Raw genomic sequence first — 20,195 nt, forward strand, 5'->3', positions numbered from 1 at the left:
TCCTATGAAAGCAATGGTAGACTGTAATGTCCTGATGTTTTTTGTTCTTGGCTTCCCTCATCCTCAGGCTGTACCAACTGTCCAAAGCTGGGAAGCTGTGTGTTCCAGCCATGAATGTCAATGACTCAGTCACCAAACAGAAATTTGACAACCTCTACTGTTGCCGTGAATCAATTCTTGATGGGTAATGTTTATTATCTTAGAGATGAAATTGTGTTGTCAAGTTGAGATTCTAAGTTTTTTGGCTTTGGTTATTTCTGGAAAGGATTCATGTAGCACCTCTGGATAATGTCTCCATTAAGCCAGAGCTTTGTCACCTCGTAAATTAAAATTACATTATTTTTATTTTCTCCTTTGTATCTTTTCTATTTCTAAATATTATATTTTCAAAATATTATCTAATAAATGTATGTTGCTTTTATGTTTAAAAGTTACTGTGTTATCTACATCTTCTTCCTTTCTGCACCACTTGCAAGAAAGGGGAAAAAAAAAGGAAAAAAACCCTTACATATAGGATTGGTTAGATGGCAGGGAGTGAGAAAATATGTATTTTATTTAACCTTCCTTTCTGGTCATTAGTTTCTCTAGGATAGAAACCAGACTTTCAGTGTTACAGCTCTTTAGAATTTGTCTAGCAGGTTTTCTGGTCTTTACCAGAAAACCCCTTTAAAAAAAAAAAAAAGAAACCAGACTTTCTTTCAAAATGAAAAACCAACCAAAAAGCCCCATGAAAACAAAGAGATTCAATCTAACCTCAAGGGAGAAACAAGATTTTTCTGATTTAATGTTTTTTATTTCCCCTAGACTTAAAAGGACAACAGACATGATGTTTGGTGGAAAGCAAGTGGTAGTCTGTGGCTATGGAGAGGTGAAGTTTAACCTTTCATTTATTAGGTGTTTTAAATGGATTTTGTTGAAATATTCTGGAATTTTTTATTTGTATGGACATATGAGTACATTCTTTACCACTTTAGATGAGAAAAAGAATTTCAGAGGCCCTCTGGTTGAAGTAGTCTTTCTTTTTCCCTTTGCATTGCCGCCATTTTTCCTTAAGTTGATTTTCTGACTTGCTCTAGTACCACTGTTTGTGATGTTCTTTTTAGCTTGTGTTTTGATTATGAATCGTGAGTGTGGGTGTTCTTGTGCACATGAATGAGATAAGAAGGAGCCTGGGGTTTGTTTCTGAGCTGCATTCAATTATTTGTTCTTCTTGTTTTCCCCAAGTATGAATCTATTCAGTGAAATTCCTCTCGGGGGTGGAAAGAGGGGGTGCACTTCACCAGAAGCTTTGTGAAATGGTTTTCTCAGTGACTTCCCTTAATATGTGTGCTCTCTCCCCTCTTCAGGTGGGGAAAGGGTGCTGTGCTGCCCTGAAAGCCATGGGCTCCATCGTGTATGTAACTGAAATTGACCCCATCTGTGCCCTGCAAGCCTGGTAAGCCTCTACGCTACCATCTCACTTGCAATCTCGGAGCTGCCTCCAAAGAATGGCCTGGTTGATGCCACACTTTATTTTAGAGGAGCCCAGATCCTCAGAGAGGCTGCCACTAACTCTAAGCATCTGTCTTTCAAAAAGGTCAAGGAGCTCTGCTTGGAGAGAGCAGAGACTATCAGAAAAGTGAAAATTTAGAAATCCTGTGGAGACAGTAACAGGGATTCTGTCAGCCAGAGAACAAGTAGCCCCTTACCTTCTCCATGTATAATACTTGCCTTTCAAATAATGATCAGAAAAGAAATTGGCAGGCATCAGATGCCTTCTGATGTGTTACAGTGAAAGTAGCCCTTCTGTGGTATTCCTCCCAAAAATGTATAACCTGAATCTAATTGTGAGGAAACATTAGACCAATCCCAGTTAAGGGTAAAATCTACTAACTCTGAGTGAAGCGTATATGAGAATTATTTACACTAGTATTATAATTCTTAAGTTTGAAATGATTCTAAAATTAAAAGTTAAAACTTTTCTTATCTATAAAATGTGGGTAATCATACCTACCTCATAGGATTGTTAGGGTTCAGTAAAATAATAATTAACATAGGCTGGGTGTGATGGGTTCATGCCTGTAATCCCAGCACTTTGGGAGGCTGAGGCAGGAGGATTGCTTGCACCCAGGAGTTCGAGACCAGCCTTGGCAACATAGGGAGACCCCATCTCTACAAACAATTTTTTTAAATTAGCTGGGTGTGGTGGTGCGTGCCTGTGGTCCTAGCTACTTGGGAGGCTGAAATAGGAGGATCACCTAAGCCTGGGAGGTTGAGGCTGCAGTGAGTTGTGATGATGCCACTACACTCCAGCCTGGGTCACCCAGCAAGACCCTGTCTCAAAATAATAATAATTATTATTCTATATTATACATTATATAACAAATACTTCATTATATAAGGTACAGAGCTGCTGCCACATAATATATGCTCGCTAAATAATAGCTGTTATTAAAATTGTCTCTTGCCATCCTCAGCAGGGGGGGAAATACCCCTGTTCTTAAAAACTATTGCAGAGTCCAAGTGTCTGTAGCCTAGGGGAACCATCATCCTTCTGGTACACTAAGGGTTTAGGAACCTGAACATGTTTTAATACAAATTGTGATACTGTTCAGATTATCCTATAGACATGAATTGATCACTTACTATGCCTTAGATACTGTGCTATGTGCTGAGAATGAATAAGGTGAATGTATAAATGAGATAAGGTCCTGCTTTTAGAAGCACACAGACAGATAACCACTGTGCAGCAAAGTAAGTGCTGTCATGGAGTTAAACGGCACATGCTTCTGTAGGAGCATAAAGGAGAAATTGCTTACTGAAGAGCAAGGGAGCAGGGTAGAAAGAGATGTCAGCAGAGCTGAGTCTTGACATTTGTATAAGTGTTTTCTTACTTTGGAAGTATATTCCAGGTACTGGGAACATGTGTGTTGTCTCCAAGGAAGGAGATAACATGGCAGATTTAAGAAGCTGGAAATATTTTAATGTAGTTGGCAGATGAGATACATTTGGGGGAGTGGTCCTATCTAAGGTAGGAGTCATGGGAGTCATATGTCAATATAATCACATATCACTGTAAGTATTTGGGTCTTACTCTAATCCTGCCTTATCCTTAAGAACAGGCAGTCTCACTGAAGTATTTTAAGAAAGGAAGCGACATGATCCAAATTGCATTTAGGAAAATCACTCTGCAAAATGATTTAGAAAGATGTAAACCTAGAGGCAATGAGATTGGGCCAGGGGTTACTATAGTAATCTAGGCAAGAAGTAATAAGACATAAACTTAAGCAAGGCCAGTATGTATTAGAGAAGAGTAGAGAGATGAAAGAGACGTTTAAGGAGTTAAAGAAAAAGAGTCAGCCAGATTTGGTGACAGCTTCAATTCAGGAGAGGCAGCAAGGACATTCTTGTTTATATGGGCTCATTCAGTTGGATGAACAGTGATGCTGTTGATCCAGATAGAAAATGTAGAAGAAGAAATAGATGAGATTATGGGTGCAGAGAAAATAATAAGTTTATTTTCAAACACAGTAAGTTTGAGAGCCTTCTGGGACATTGATGAGGTGCTATCCAGTGGCTAATTTGATGCTTCAGAGAGATCTAAGCTAAAGATACAAATGTAAAAATCAGCCATCTATAAGCAGTCATTTGCAGCCAAAGGAAGAGTATGGTTCTCTATACTGAAAGAATAGAGAAAAAGAATAAAGGCATAACCCTGCAGAGCACCAATATCCAAAGGCTGGCTGAAGTTGAGGAGAGGCAATTAAGAGAAGTAAGAGGAAAACCAGGAGAGATGTATCATGGATTCCAAGGGGTATAGAGTTTTAAGAAGGCAAATAATGTTTAATGTAGTAGAAGAAATCAAATAATAGTCTAAGAAGTTGGGCATGGTGGTGTATGCCAATAGTCCTGGCTACTCAGGAGGCGGAGGCAGGAGGATTGCTTGAGGCCAAGAGTTAGAGGCTGTAGTGCACTATGATTATGCCTGTGACTAGCTACTGCACTCCAGCCTGGGCAACATAGTGAGATCCCATCTCTAAAAAAAAAAAAAAAAAACAACGCAGTTAAGAGTCTAAGAAATCTTGGGTTTGGCCTTCGGGGGATCATTGATGATCTTGGAGAGAGCACTTTCAATGGGATAGTTGTTTAAATGGCTAAGTGGCGCTTTCTACAGTTTCTAGAAATTTGGTCAGGGAATCTCATGGTAGCCCCTGGCTTCCTATTATCAGGAAGAAATAAGTTCCGTGATACAAAGGAACCTTTTATTTCTGTCTTGTATGAACTAAGGAAATTGTTTGGATTTTTCACTTCTAAGAATAGTTCAGCTATCTCAAGAAATGACAGCAACTCAGTATTAGCTTTTGAAGTCCTGTGTTAAAAGGCTCCCAGCTGCCTGTTTAGGTTAATGGGTCATGCTTTATTTCAACAGTATGGATGGATTTCGACTGGTGAAATTAAATGAGGTCATCCGACAAGTGGACATTGTTATTACCTGTACAGGTATGATAATGACATTTTAAGTGGGGTGGCACTTGGGAATGTTTTTATGGAGCAAGTGCAAGATGATTGGAAATATTCTGAAAAACCAAACTCTAAAAGCTAGAGAGAGATAGTAGCCCGCAAAGCCAGCCAGTCTTTCACATTCTTCCTAATTCTTTAGAGCTCCGACCAAAGGTATACAATTAGGTTATTCCTATGTAAAAATGTTTCTCTTCACCCTTGAAGACAACTGTTATATCTCCATTCATCCTAGGAGATAACTAGAGATGAGATTCACTTATAAAGTTTAATTTGGGAAGCCAGATCTTAAATGTACACCTGATTTTTTATTTTACCTCCAAAAGTGATGTATGTTTCTCTCTAGTATGTAATTAAGGCAAGGTTAGAGAGAAATTCTTCATAGTTAGAGAGAGTAAAAGAGGTTATTCTGTTAATCTACCTCCCAAAGAGGTAGATTTTGAGTTTTAAAGAATATGCAGAAATGGCTAGTTTCCTCTAGGGTAAGATACTTATTTTTATGTAGAACCATAAACTACAGGAACACTGGTTTTCTTTTATAATTCTATTTTAGAGGGGGAAATCAGACAGAATAAAAACAATTTGTAGTTGTAGCCTCAGGAAGAAATAGGGGCAGAGAAGAGGGACCATAAGAAGCTATTCTTGGTTCATATCAATCCCCTGGATCTCTTTTGTTGTTTTAAATAGAGATGAGGTCTCACTCTCCAGGCTGGTCTCAAACTCCTGGCCTCAACGTGATTTTCCCACCTCTGTGTCCCAAAGTGATGGGATTATAGGTGTGAGCCACCCTGCCCAGCCTGGACCTTTTTTTTTTTTTTTTTAATTGCTTTTTTGTGATCTGTAATTCATTCACTACACATTTCACACATTTAAAGTGTTCACTGCTTTTTAGTAATTCACGGAGTTTGTACAACCATCACCACAATCTAATGTTTTTACTGAGTCGTAATTCACATTATAATGCTCACCCTTTTAAAGTATGCAGTTCAATGGCTTTTAGTAAAGTTGTGGAACATCCCAATTATCGAATTTTTATCACCCCAAAAAGAAACCCCGTATCATTAGCAGTCACTCCTTATTCCATCCTCCATCATCCGCCAGCCCTAGGCAACCACCATTTCCCTATTCTGGACATTTCATATAAATGGAATCATAGCAACACCTGTGAAAAGAAGGGGAAAAAATAATAATTTTTTTAAAAAAGGAATCATTTATGGCTGGGCACGGTGGTTCACGCCTGTAATCCCAGCACTTTGGAAGGCTGAGGTGGGTGGACCACCTGAGGTCAGGAGTTCGAGACCAGCCTGGCCAACATGGTGAAACCTCGTCTCTACTAAAAATACAAAAAATTAGCCAGATGTGGTGGCAGGCGCCTGTAGTCTCAGCTACAGGAGTGTGAAGCAGGAGACTTGCTTGAATCCGGAAGGCGGAGGTTACAATGAGCCTGGATTGTGCCATTGCACTCCAGCCTGGGCAACAAGAAAGAAACTCCTTCTCCAAAAAAAAAAAAAAAAAAAAAAAAAAAGGTATCATTCAATATGATGTTTTCAGGGCCTCCCCATGTGATGGCATATATCAGTACCTTATTCCTTTTTATTGCTGAGTAATGTATCATTGTATGGTTATACCGTATTTTATTTACCCATTCATTAACTGGTAGACATTTGGGTTGTTTTCACTTTTTGGCTATTAGGAATAATGCTGCTATGAACATTGAATACAAGTTTTTATGTGGACATGTATTTTCAGTTCCCTTGGGTGTATACTAAGAGTAGAATTGCTGGATCATATAGTAACTTCGTTTTTAACATTTTCAGGCTGGGTGTGGTGGCTCACACCTGTAATCCCAGCACTTTGGAAGGCCAAAGTAGGCAGAGCGCTTGAGCCCAGGAGTTCAGACCAGCCTGGGCAACATGGCAAAACTCTGTCTCTACCAAAAAATATATAAAAATTAGCTGGGTGTGGTCCCAGATACTCGAGAAGCTGAAGTGGAAGAATCACTTGAGTGATTTAAAACAAAAAAACAACATTTTTAGGAATTGCCAAACTTTTTTTTTTTTTTTTTTTGTCACGCCCAAGCTGGAGTGTGGTGGCACGATGCTGTCTCACTGCAACTTCCACCTCCTGTGTTCAAGGGATTCTCCTACCTCAGCCTGCCAAGTAGCTGGGACTACAGGGACACACCACCACACCTGGCTAATTTTTTGTATTTTAGTAGAGGCAGGGTTTCACCATGTTGCCCAGGTTTGTCTCAAACTCCTGAGCTCAGGCAATCCACCCCTCTCAGCCTCCCAAAGTGTTAGGATTACAGGCATGAGCCACCGTGCCTGGCTGGAATTGCCAAACTTTTTAAAAGTGACTGCACCATTTTACAATCCATCAACAATATATGTGCCTTCTAATTTCTGCATATCTTCACCAACACTTGTTATTGTCAGTCTTTTTGATATTGCCATCCTAGTGGGTGTAAAGTGGTACCTCATTGTGGTTTTGATTTCCATTTCCCTAATGACTAATGATGATGAGCATCTTTTGTGTATATTGGCCATTTGTACATCTTCTCTGAAGAAATGTCAATTCAGATCCTTTTCTTTTTTTTCTTTTGGAGACAGGGTCTCACTGTGACTCCCAGGCTACAGTGTAGTGATGTAGTCACAGCTCACTGCAGCCTCAGCCTATGGGGCTCAATCAATCCTCCCACCTTAGCCTCCCTAGTAGCTGGGACTACAGGCACATGCCACCACACCCAGCTTATTTTTGTATTTTTTTGTAGAAATGGGGCTTTGCCATGTTGCCCAGGCTGGTCTCAAACTCCAGGGCTCAAGTTATTGATTCTGCCTCAGCCTCCCAAAGTGCAGGGGTAACAGGCATGAATGAGCATGCCTGGCCTGCCGTTTTTGTTTTTTTTTTTTTGAGAGAGAGTCTTGCTTTGTCACCCAGGCTGGAGTGTGGTGGTGCGATCTCGGCTTACCGCAAGCTCCACCTCCCGGGTTCATGCCATTCTCCTGCCTCAGCCTCCTGAGTAGCTGGGACTAAAGGTGCCCGCCACCATGCCCAGCTAATTTTTTGTATTTTTAGTAGAGATGGGGTTTCACCATGTTAGCCAGGATAGTTTCGATCTCCTGACCTTGTGATCCGCCCGTCTCAGCCTCCGAAAGTGCTGGAATTACAGGCATGAGCCACCGTGCCTGGCCTGGCCTGCTTATTTTTAAATTGCCTTCTTCTTATTGGGTTGTAAGAATTCCTTATAACAAGTCCCTTATCAGTTCTATGATTTGCACATTTATTTTCTCATTCTGTGGATTATCTTTCTCCACTGCTGCTCAAACCTCTCTTCTGTTTTTAAGGTAACAAGAATGTGGTAACCAGAGAGCACTTGGACCGTATGAAGAATAGCTGCATCGTTTGTAACATGGGACATTCCAACACAGAGATTGACGTGGTAAGATCAAGTAGCTCATTACTGGGGGCTTTTTTCTGTCCTTCACAAGGAACAAACTGGAAAATGAGAGAGCAGGGTCACAAGCCATCCTAAACATGACTATCCTGGCAGAGTTGTCCACATCTTTTCACTTACTAGCCCTATAGCCTGTGTTTTTGGAGACTGTAAATTTCTTCATCTCAATTTAATAATTCTAAATGATTGTCATCTTCTATTCAAGCTCGATACCTATTTACACCGTAAGCCTTATCTCTATGTTTAGGATTGAGAGCAAGATAAACTCAAAACTACAATGAATGATACAAACTCAAAGCTAAGTGATACATTGAATGTGAATCACTATGATAGTCAGTATTTTGGGGGTGTTTGGTTTTACCATAAAGATGAGATAAGTAGGTTGGTCCGGGGAAATAAGGGAGAGAAATCTATGGGCTGGGATGATTATGTTGCTTAGGATTGACTGTGTGTATCAAATACTGTGGTTTCTTCTTTTATCCCTCTCTTTTATTGGGCGAGGTCACCCCTCACATGTTTTCCAAACTGTAGTAATTGTGTCTGCAGGTGTCATAATCAATCCAGCACCATTGTGTAGTAGCATGTGTTCTTCAAACCTGGAAAATATATCACTTTGATTCTCTAATTTGGTTATATTCACCCTAAATTTTTCCAATCCAAAATAGCACTTGGTACTAAGTTGCCCAAGTAATAGTTAATAGAAATGTTTTTCTTTTTTTTTTTTTTTTGAGACGGAGTCTCGCTCTGTCGCCCAGGCTGGAGTGCAGTGGCGCAGTCTCGGCTCACTGCAACCTCTGCCTCCTGTGTTCAAGCGATTCTCCTTTCTCAGCCTCCAGAGTAGCTGGGACTACAGGCACCCGCTACCATGCCTGGCTAATTTTTATGTTTTTAGTAGAGGCAGAGTTTCACCATATTGACTAGGCTGGTCTCAAACTCCTGACCTTGTGATCTGCCCACCTCTGCCTCCCAAAGTGCTGGGATTATGGGCATGAGCCACCACACCCAGCCAAGTGTTATTTCTTTTCAGACTTACCAAAGTATCTCTCAGTGTGACTTTTACTCTGGTTTTAAATTTTTCTGGCATTTTTATGGCACGCTTGTATTTCTCTCTGGGTAACTGGCTCAAGCAAAGCATGCTTTCATCTCCACTGAAGGCTGCTCTGATTGAGCTTCAGCATTGCCAGGTAAGGACAAGCTGATGTACTGACAGCTTATTGGATAATATTTATTATATATAGTTTCCCTTTTAAATTCTGTGCTCTATTCTTCCATTATTAAAAATAGCTGGCAGAACAACCTACCAAAGCCTCTTTCTACCCTAGGGTGTCTGAGTGGTATGGCCTTATTACTCTCTCTTACCATGATATTTTGCTTACAGTGAACAATTTAGTTGGTAATTGGCTCTTTATTTTTCTTTTGCTTAAGTTTCATTTATGTGCCATACTGCCTCTTTGCTGAATGATCAAGGATATTAGTATTTCTAAAACTATCCAGCAAATGATTCTCATTTCCTGGATGACTTTGCTTCTAGAGCCCCCAAAGGGGAAAGGCCTAAAGGGAAGTATTCATGTCATGCCCTGGGCCCTAATGAGAAATCTTCAGAGGAAGGGAAGGGGAAGGAATTTTCCTTTCTAAACCCTCAAGACGCTCTGAAATAAAAATAATTCCAAATGCAGTCATATACCTTTTGTATTTTTACTTTATCTCATTTCTTCTTTTTGACCACTCCATGGGGCATTATTCTTATTCTTAATTTTCAGTTGGGAAACTAAGAAGTTAACTACCTTGTCAGGCATATATTTGATTCAAAATGAAACCAGTGCACAGGCCAGGCACGGTGGCTCACACCTGTAATCCTAGCGCTTTGGGAGGCTGAGGCAGGTGGATCACCTGAGGTCAGGAGTTCAAAACTCCATCTCAAAAAAAAAAAAAAAAAAAAAGAAAAAGAATATGATGTTTGAGACCATGGGTGGTGGCTCACACCTGTAATCCCAGCACTTTGGGAGGCCAAGGCGGGATGATTACTTGAGCCCAGGAGTTCGAGACCAGTCTAGGCAACATAGTGAGACCTCATCTCTACAAGAAATTAAAAAAACAAAATTAGTTGGGTGTGGTGGCTTACACCTGTAGTACCAGCCTGGCCAACATGATGAAACCCTGTCTCTACTAAAAATACAGAGATTAATTGGGCTTGGCAGCGCGCAACTGTAATCCCAGCTACTCCAGAGGCTGAGGCAGGAGAATTGCTGGAACCTGGGAGGCTGAGGTTACAGTGAGCTGAGATCGCGCCATTGCACTCCAGCCTGGGCGACAAGAGCGAAACTCCATCTCAAAAATAAAAAAAAAGAAAAAAGAAACCAGTGCACAAAATCCAGGGGTTTTTTTACTCCTAGTCTAGTTTTCTTTGTTTTGTTTTCCTGTGTGTTGTATTTATTATCTCCTCATGACTTGTGGATTAACTTCAAATCATGATGGTAATCTCTCCTTCAGAGGCAGCCTAGACATAAGTAACCTCCCAGGATAAAGACCAGAAGACTCTTCACCTTCAATTACAAATATTTTTTGTATGATTGCTATATGCCAAGTGTTGTTCTAAATGCTTGGAGTCAGTGAACAAAACAAGCAAATATTTCTACCTTCATGGAGCTTATATCTTAGTGAGAAGAAAAACAATAAACATAATAAATATGTAAAATTTATACTATGTTAGAAGGCAAAAGCACCACAGAAAAAAAAGTAGAGCATGGTGGGAGAATTGAGCACTGGATTATAATTTGAAATAGATCAAGCTGTGACCCTTATTAAGAATATGATGGGCCGGGTGCAGTGGCTCACACCTGTAATCCCAGCACTTTGGGAGGCCGAGATGGGTGGATCACCTGAGGTCAGGAGTTCAAGACCAGCCTGGCTAACATGGTGAAACCCTGTCTCTACTAAAAATACAAAAAAATTAGCTGGGTGTGGTGGTGGGCGCCTGTAATCCCAGCTACTCAGGAGGCTGAGGCAGAAGAATTGCTCGAACCCAAGAGGCAGAGATTGCAGTGAGCCGAGATCGCGCCATTGCACTCCAGCCTGGGTGACAAGAGCGAAATTCCATCTCAAAAAAAAAAAAAAAAGAAAAAGAATATGATGTTTGAGATGATGTCTGGTGGCTGACACCTGTAATCCCAGCACTTCGGGAGGCCAAGGCAGGATGATTACTTGAGCCCAGGAGTTCAAGACCAGCCTAGGCAACATAGTGAGACCTCATCTCTACAAAAAATAAAAATAAATTAAAAAATTTAGTTGGGTGTGGTAGCTTGCACCTGTAGTACCAGCTATTTGGGAGGCTGAGGCAGAATCACTGGAGCCTGGGAGGCAGAGGTTGCAGTGAGCCAAAACCGTGCCAGTGCGCACCAGCCTGGGTGACAGAGTGAGACCCTGACTCCAGCAAAAAAAAATTTTTTAAAAAAGATGATGTTTGAGGCAGACTGGAAGGAATTTGCCATGTGGATTTTTATGTAAACAGCATTTCAAGAAGAGAGAAAGACCAGTACACATGCCCTCAGGCAGGAGTGTGCTTAGCCTGAGGAGCAACAAGGAGGCCAGTGTGCTTGGAGGAGAATGAGCGTAGGACAAGGAAGAGTGGAAGATGAGGTCAGAGGGGTAACAGGCCAGATCCTAGAGGGCCTCATAGCCCATTGTAAGAACTCCTCATTATATCCTGAGAGAACTAGGGAGCTGTTGAGGATTTATAATCTGACTTACGTTTTTAAAGGATGGCTTTTATTTTAAAAGGACTGCCCTGGTTGCTGTGTTGAGACTAGACCAAGTTTTGCAAGTATTGCCAGGTGGCCCCCATATCTACCAGTCACATGAGCCAAGGGCCATCTCTCACTTCTCTTTGTGTTCTTCTTGGCGGAAGGTATGTAGCTAAGCTAAATGGTCCAGAAAAGGAGATGCTCAGAGGAACTTTTGAAAAGTTAAATTATTCAACCTTTAGTGATAGTGTCACAGGGCATGTAAAATGAAATTCAAGGAAATATCAAACTCAACTAGTAATTGAAACCGAATTTTTATTCAGTGTTTAGCAAATTTATATTGAATACCTGCTCTGCTCTGTGCCAGATACCAATTTACTAAACAAATGACAGTGAACAATATCCCGTCTCTCAGGGAGCATATATTCTAGTGTGGGAGACAAATAATAAAGAAATAGATTGTTATTGTTAGCGCTTAATGTTGAAGACAAATAGCAAGATAAGGGTATTGGGGATTCCATTTTAGTTAGGGTAGTCAAGGAAGTCTCTTTGAGGAGATAACACTTTAAAAAACCTGAATGAAATAAAGGAGCAAGCCATCCGAGCATTCTGTTCGGAGAGAATGGCAGGTAAAAGACCCTGAGGGAGACACCTGCTTGATGTGTTTGAGGAAAAGAAAAGAAGTCACTGTAGTAGGAACACTGGGCAAGGGGGTGAGGAGAAGAGTTAACTCAAGGAGGTATAGGCTATGTAGAGCTTTACAGGTCATGTTAAGGACTTTAGATTTTATTCTGAAAGAAGCCATTGGGAGGTTTTGAATAGATGAGTGACAAAATCTGACTTAGGTTTTTATTTATTTATTTAATTTATTTTTTGAGACAGAGTCTCACTCTGTTGCCCAGGCTGGAGTGCAGTGGTGCAATCTCGGCTCACTGCAACCTCCGCCTCCTGGGTTTAAGCAATTCTCTTGCCTCGGCCTCCTGAGTAGCTGGGACTACAGGCGCCCGCCACCATGCCCGGCAGATTTTTTGTGTTTTTTTACGTAGAGTTGGGGTTTCACCATGTTGGCCAGGCTGGTCTCGATCTCCTGACCTCGTGATCCACCAGCCTTGGCCTTCCAAAGTGCTGGGATTACAGGCGTGATCCACCACGCCCAGCCGACCTAGGTTTTTAAAAATTACTCTGGAAGCCAGGTGTGGTGGCTCATGCCTGTAGGCCCCAGCTATTGAGGAAGCTGAGGTGGGAGGATTGCTTGAGCCTGGAAGTTAGAAGTCAGCCTGGGCAACACAGTAAGATCCTGTCTCTAAAAATAAAATTACTCTGGCCTTTGTATAAAGAAAACACTCTGGAGCTTGACTAATGATAGGGATGACAGCAAGTTCTTTCAGTATTTCTGACTGTAGAAAGTGGTGGCTTGGATTAGATGGGCAAGTGGTAGAGGTGATAAGAAGTGATAGGTTGTGACCAGTGGAATTTGCTAAATGGATTGGATGCACACTGTGAGAAAAAGAGGGAAATCAGTACCAGTCAATTCAGTGAAACTGTAGGAGAATGATTTGGTAAGTATCCAGATATTTTTAGTAATCAAAATTTTTAAAGAGTTTTTTTTTTTCCTTTTTTGGTAGGAATTCATAGTTTAACCTTGAGATGTTGCCTGCTGCATATTTAAGAAGGAGTAGCTCATCAAAAGAGTTGGTCATTTAGAAAGCTGCATTTTTTTCTGAGAAATATGAATGCTGTGAATACTGAAGGACCTGGGATAGGGATGCTCTCCACTGCCTTTTGGCCATATCTTTCTTTTATATGTTTGCTTTATCTTAAAAGCAGACCTGCAGCCAGGTGTGGTAGCTCACACCTGTAATCCCAGCACTTTGGGAGGCTGAGGCGGGCAGATCATGAGATCAGGAGTTCAAGACCAGCCTGACCAACATGGTGAAACGCCATCTCTACTAAAAATACAAAAATTAGCTGGGCATGGTGGCGTGTGCCTGTAATCCCAGCTACTCAGGAGGCTGAGGCAGGAGAATTGCCTGATCCCGGGAGGCGGAGGTTGCAGTGAGCCGAGATCACGCCACTGCACTCCAGCCTGGATGACAGAGTGAGACTCCGTCTCAAAAAAAAAGCAGACCTGCTTACCCATGTGCATCACATAGAAGGCCTGTGTAATTGTAAGCTTCACAATTCAGGTGGTCAAGCCATTAAGTACATAGGCTTTAAACATTTTTTCCAGCCGAAGAATGATTTAACCTGAGACTTTGTGCTTTACAGGACTAGAACTACAGTTGTTCTCCCTGAAAAAAAAAAAAAAATCAGGTGTGCACTGTTCAGAATTATATAAGACCAATTTGTGCAAGCATAATGAGTGGCCAGTTTATGGTGGGATATACACCTGGTTTGGGAAGGTAGTCTGCACAGGAATCCCTTTTCCTAGTAGGTTGTTTAGTGATTATAGGTCCACAGCAAAGACAACTGGATGTTTTTAAGAGAGATTCTTGTCAAGCTGTGCCAGCCGTAAGGTAGGAAACCCTTCTGCTCTTGAGGAATGTGACTGCTGACTAGGCCTTAATAGGCAGGTTATTGGAGCTTCCTGGACAGTGGCAGAGATAAGTTAACCAAGTTTCTCTTAAAACTCCTTTTTAAACTTACTGTCAGGCTTTCACCTACAGCATAGCCATTCCAGTGCTCTAGTAAACTGCCTCTACTAAGCATTGGTTATTTTCTTATGTTCGTAAGAAGTGTCCTTTCCTTGATTCTGCCATATCTTTCTTCCCAAGGAATACTTCCTAAGATGGGTTTTAGCTCTTAGCTCCCAATCACCAAGATTGCTTGGCCTCTGGAAGATTAGGGGTGTGAAACACTAAGAACCTGAAATACTTTAAACTCCCGTCATCCCAATAAAAACTGCCATTGTCACCAAGAGTATCTCTTTGTGGTTATTACCCTCCATGGTACTAAGCTCTAAAGGCTAATGGATTCTACTTTGTATATCCTTAACTTCTCAAAATGGTCTGTTTGCTTAAATTCTTTTTTTTTTTTTTTGAGACAGGGTCTCACTCTGTTACCGCCCAGACTGGAGTGCAGTGGCACAATCTCAGCTCACTGCAGACTCGACTTCCCGGGCTCAAGCATTCCTCCCACCTCAGCCTCCCGTGTAGCTCAGACTACAGGCGCAAGCCAACATGCCCAGCTCATTCTGTTCTTTTTTTTGTAGAGACAAGGTCTCACTATGTTGCCCAAGCTGGTGTTGAACTCCTGGGCTCAAGGGATCTTCCCACTTTGGCCTCCCAAAGTGTTGGGATTACAGGCGTGAACCACTGTGCCTTTCTCTTAAGTTCTGTTTAACCCTTATATTTACAGTATTTATTTATAACATTTATTTTTTAAAATTCCAATTTTAAAGTAATACTTGCTTAGTTTAAAAATGCAAACACTATAAATATGCTTAAAATAAGCAAAAAACTTCCATAATTGAGATTACACTATATTGTTCTGCAACTTAATTTTTTTCACTTAATAGTGAGTGGGCCGGGCGCGGTGGCTCATGCCTGTAATCCTAGCCTTTTGGGAAGCTGAGGCAGGCAGATCACCTGAAATCGGGTTCGAGACCAGCCTGGCCAACATGGCAAAACCCCATCTCTACTAAAAAAAATACAAAAATTAGCTGGGCGTGATGGCGGGTGCCTATAATCCCAGCTATTTGGGAGGCTGAGGCAGGAGAATCGCTTGAACCCAGGAGGCAGAGGTTGCAGTGCGCCAAGATCATGCCATTGCACTCCAGCCTGGGTGACAGAATGAGATTCCGTCTCAAAAAAAAAAAAAAAAAAAAGAATAGTGAATGGTTTTCACGTTAACACATGTATGTCTGTCTTTTTTTTGGAGCTCCTTGTTGTAGTACCTTTTCTAAAAAGAGTTGTATAATATTCCATTATATTGAACTACCCTGATTTACTTAACCATTCCCTTATTTATTTACATTTTTCACTATTACAAATAAGGCTGGATTGAACATTCTTGGGCACTTATATTTCTGAACTTGAGCAAGTGTTTTTATTGGATAGAGCCCTAAAAAAGTGAAACTGATTGGTCAAAGATTAGGTACATATAAAATTTTGCTAGCTGCTGCCAAATTGTCCTGTAGAAAGGTTGAACCAATTTATGAAACTTGACATTTCAAGAAATTGTATGTGTTTCCCATCTACCTAATAAAGAAATGGTCCACACCATTAATATAGTTCTGAATGCACTGAAATATAATTGTATATGTCTTTCCCACTAGATTGGTACTTCCTCAGGGATAGGAATCATGAATTTCTAAACTTTAGCATCCCATTGTTTGCTTAAATAGACCTTGAAATACAAAAATGAAAAGAAGATACTGTCTTTATCCATAAATGGCTCACAGCCCAGTAAAGGAATCCACAGTCTTATCTATATTCATGCTCTTTACTACAATGCCTAGAATATGGTATGTACCCTGTAAATCATTATTGTATAACTAAAAGTGTTTCTCTTTATTTGTCTAAAAACTATTTGGCAGAACTTCTTAATTTTATCAAATGCGCCAATGGGTAGTTTTGGAATATGAACTCACTTTCTATTTTAGGCATTGCCTATTGGAAGAAAGAAGGTGTTGTCTTAAGTCTACACCCCGTGGCTGTTATTTGATTGCTGCTGTTAAAAAAACATAACATTTTTTCTCATTTTCTCTGAATATACAATATACAGAAATGGAAGGAGGGTGAGCCATTGGGAGCTTTACTCTATCATTAAGCATTTCTTTAAAGGCTACCTCACATTTGCACTTAGGTCACAAAGCTTCTGTAACTAGGGTGAACCACCATCATTGAAAAGGTGGAACCTGGGACCTTCGGATATGAGGGCAGAACCTTGGGCCCCAGCATGCTATGTTTAGGACATTTGGCCTCTTACTAAACCCACTCAGCTGTGTTCCTCCTTTTTTTCTTTGTTTCTTCACCACTTGTATATTCAGTTTGCACTGTATTAATTTGCACTTGTTTGCATGTTGCTTTGTAAGTATGTTAAGGGCATTTTTTTCCTCTCACATATGTATTGTTTTGTGTCCCCAGCTAAAGTACAAGCTTTTTGAAGGCAGAAACCATGTCTTTGGTTTCTTTTGTATTTCCCATAGCACCTTTTACTGTGAGAGTGGGCACACAGTATATGTTGTGGAATGACATCCTGAGTGATCCCTCCCTGGCTGGGCCTCAGATTAAATTCCCTGAAATGGAACAGTCCTAACCAACACAGGACAGGTATTCTCCATCTGGCATGTTGGTTGCTCCTTTCAACCTGCTATTTGAAATGGCTCCCTTCAACATCTTTCTGTCCCCACAGTGGGGCTTGCTATGGCTAATGCTGTACTTGCTGTATGTGTTCCAGGCAAGTCTGCGGACACCAGAACTGACCTGGGAGCGAGTGAGATCTCAAGTTGACCATGTGATATGGCCTGATGGCAAGAGGATAGTACTGCTGGCAGAGGTAAAGCTGAGACTGGCAAAAAATACTCCCCCACAACAGGAGAGACTGCAATACCCAGGTCCCCTCCTCCTCATGTTCTCGAATACTTTCAACTCCTCTGTTAAGCACAAGTTTGACTACTTTCCCAATGGATTTTACTTCTAATTGTGAAAGATCTTTTCATTCAGCAATTAAGAAACTATTTTGGTTCCCCACTTTTCACCAATTATCCTGTCTCTCCACGTCAATCCACAGGTTGAGTCAGATAATTATTACTGTAGAAGGAATTCACAGAGAGAACCAGTGTCGCTTTGAGTGATGCGTACAAAGAGATAATGTCATTTGTGGGATGCTTTAATCACTAAGCACAAAGTAGATATCCCAGACTGTAACCAGGACTATCTTAGGCAAGTTCTGGGAATGTATGTTTTTACTAATAGATTCCCTGTTTTTGAATGTCCATTCCCTTGAATGGAGCCAGATGTGTAGTAGGTACCTACCTAGATGTCAGTTGCTCAATTGATATTTCCCCATCCTAGCTCCTAGCTCACATTGACACTACTGACTTTGATTTTATTGGCTTCCATGTCAGTGTTTGACCACTTTTCCTTTCTTAAAAGCTCCTCTTCCCTAGTCCTGGATTCCTGACAGCTATAATATTAGATGCCTTCTATTCTTACCTTGAAGCTTTCTCTTCTTCAGAGAAAGATACCAAAATATCAAGGATAATAATACTTTTCTCAATTTTGATTTTCAGTCGGTTTTTTCTTTTTTTATATTAAAGAACCTGAATATGAAAATGTAAAAGATACATTGTCTTTATCTAGGTGCCCATAAGTTAGGGGTTTTTAGTGTCCTTACTGTTCTCTTCACGTTTTCCTCACTTTATCTCATCTTCTCAGATACTTCAGGGCATTCGTAAAGGGACTGAACTCTTTCTTCACAAGGAAGGAGTATATATGAGGAGGAGATGGGCAGATTGCCAAATATGCATTAATAGCTTTGATGTCAGTCTGCTGACTGATGACTTATTTCTAGCTGCCCTAGGAGGTCCCACCTGGTAATTTTGGTGACAAAAGCAAGCACCATGGGTGTTTTTGGCTAGATGGTTGAGCAAAAAGGTGGTCAGGCTTCATAGGAAACAAAATAGGAAAGGGTGGCATTGGGGGCAATTTCTAGTTCTTCTATTGTCTGAATCACCAACTCAAAATACAAGGCTGACAATGCTGTCTTTGAATTCAGGAGAACCAAACTGAAGGAGAAGCACAAAAATCATCACAGCTATGGGGAAACCCTGTCTCTACTAAAAAATAAAAAAATAAAAAAAAAATACAAAAGTTAGCCGGGCATGGTGGCACACGCTTGTGATCCCAGTTACTCTGGAGGCTGAGGCAGGAGAATCGCTTGAACCCAGGAGGCAGAGGTTACAGTGAGTCAAGATCATGCCACGGAACTCCAGCCTGGGCAACAGAGGGAGACTTCATCTAATCAATCAATCAATCATCACAGCTTCCTAAGTCCAAAGATATCTCTCCTCACAACCTGGAGAGATTGTCCCTGGGTTTGACTGATCATTGTTTATTTCAAGACAGTCTTTCAAAGGAATGCCAATCCTCAGAAGGAGGATATTTTGCTATAGAGAGTAGAAAATTCAAGAGAAATACACTGATATTTGGCATAAGCCTCAGTGTCATATGACCATCTGTATTCCTTTTTAAATAATTCCAGAAATCTTTTAGCTATTAGTTTCATCAGATTTTCCAGAATTTTAGTGGTTTCATTTAAATGTCAGTCAGTTAGTTCTTATATATTGAATAGCTGCTTTTTTTCCAGCAGTGTTAGTCAGAAAGTGTTTGGAAAATGGCGGTCATGCTTCTCTTCCCTCACTTCTCAAAGACCAGCGAGTTTGTCCTAATCCATTTGTGTCTTCACCTTTGATCACTAGGGCCGCCTGCTGAACCTTAGCTGCTCCACAGTGCCTACATTTGTGCTGTCAATCACTGCTACTACTCAGGTAAGGCTTCCAGAGTGGGATAGCAGTAGTCTGGAGAGGGTCCTCAGACCCACCAGGTTTCACTTGCTTGGGTAGATTGCCATGAATGGCACATCAGCATCCATCTCTCTACTTTTCTAGGCTCTTGCCTTGATAGAGCTTTACAATGCCCCTGAGGGTCGCTATAAGCAGGATGTCTACCTGTTGCCCAAGAAGATGGGTAAGTATTTACTCTTCCATCTCCATCCTTACCAAAGTAGTTCAGAGTCTGAGGCTAAAGGAAGTTTGGGGCCATTAATTTACTTAAGTATGGGGAAGAAAAGTTACCTTCATCTTGTAAAGTAGGAGTTAGGATTCCTAGGTGCCATTCCCAGTTATTTATCCCATTTTCTACATGTGTTGCCCTAGCGAAGTTGTGACATTATGCTGTGATTTATTTTACCTGCCTGTGAATTTTAAGGATTTTTTTTTTCTTAAAGTATCTTTATGTGGGAATCTCAAAGGAGAAAAAAAAAAATCCTCCCTTGAAAGAGAATAATCATCTCCTACCTTGTGACATCTGACTTATTCCAATTCTAGGCTGCCAAATAGCCCCTACCAAACTTTTCTCAGATGACACAAGACTTTCTTTTTTTTTTTTTTTTTTTTGAGACAGAGTCTGGCTCTGTCACCCAGGCTGGAGTGCGGTGGCGCGATCTCGGCTCACCGCAAGCTCCGCCTCCCGGGTTCACGCCATTCTCCTGCCTCAGCCTCTCCGAGTAGCTGGGACTACAGGCGCCCGCCACCACGCCCGGCTAATTTTTTTGTATTTTTAGTAGAGACGGGGTTTCACCGTGGTCTCGATCTCCTGACCTCGTGATCCGCCCGCCTCGGCCTCCCAAAGTGCTGGGATTACAAGCGTGAGCCACCGCGCCCGGCCAAGACTTTCTTACTACACCTTCCAACACCAATCCCAATGCTTCAGGCCAAAGGAGAGATGTGGAATAGGAGCTATTTAGTTATGTGGGTGTTTTGTATAAGAGAAACATTA

At 41.1% G+C, this 20,195-nt stretch overlaps 1 protein-coding gene and 1 non-coding gene across 7 annotated transcripts in view; both read left to right on the forward strand.

Moving 5' to 3' along the window:
- Nucleotides 1-20,195, forward strand: part of AHCYL2 (adenosylhomocysteinase like 2) — a 206,745-nt gene that overhangs the window by 182,006 nt on the left and 4,544 nt on the right. For all 6 annotated transcript variants that reach the window (XM_032761705.1, XM_032761703.1, XM_032761704.1 and 3 more), the window contains 8 exons: nucleotides 68-184; nucleotides 805-868; nucleotides 1,347-1,435; nucleotides 4,409-4,479; nucleotides 7,845-7,939; nucleotides 17,095-17,193; nucleotides 19,118-19,186; nucleotides 19,307-19,385. In XM_032761705.1, the coding sequence (XP_032617596.1) occupies nucleotides 68-184; nucleotides 805-868; nucleotides 1,347-1,435; nucleotides 4,409-4,479; nucleotides 7,845-7,939; nucleotides 17,095-17,193; nucleotides 19,118-19,186; nucleotides 19,307-19,385 (683 nt within the window). The remainder of the gene's footprint in view (nucleotides 1-67; nucleotides 185-804; nucleotides 869-1,346; nucleotides 1,436-4,408; nucleotides 4,480-7,844; nucleotides 7,940-17,094; nucleotides 17,194-19,117; nucleotides 19,187-19,306; nucleotides 19,386-20,195) is intronic.
- Nucleotides 606-666, forward strand: LOC116809862 (U7 small nuclear RNA). Its single transcript, XR_004370033.1, has one exon. It is a non-coding gene; the product is annotated as a U7 small nuclear RNA (small nuclear RNA).

This window comes from Hylobates moloch, unplaced genomic scaffold, assembly GCF_009828535.3.
Source record: "Hylobates moloch isolate HMO894 unplaced genomic scaffold, HMol_V3 SCAFFOLD_1, whole genome shotgun sequence".
Classification (NCBI taxonomy): Eukaryota; Metazoa; Chordata; class Mammalia; order Primates; family Hylobatidae; genus Hylobates; species Hylobates moloch.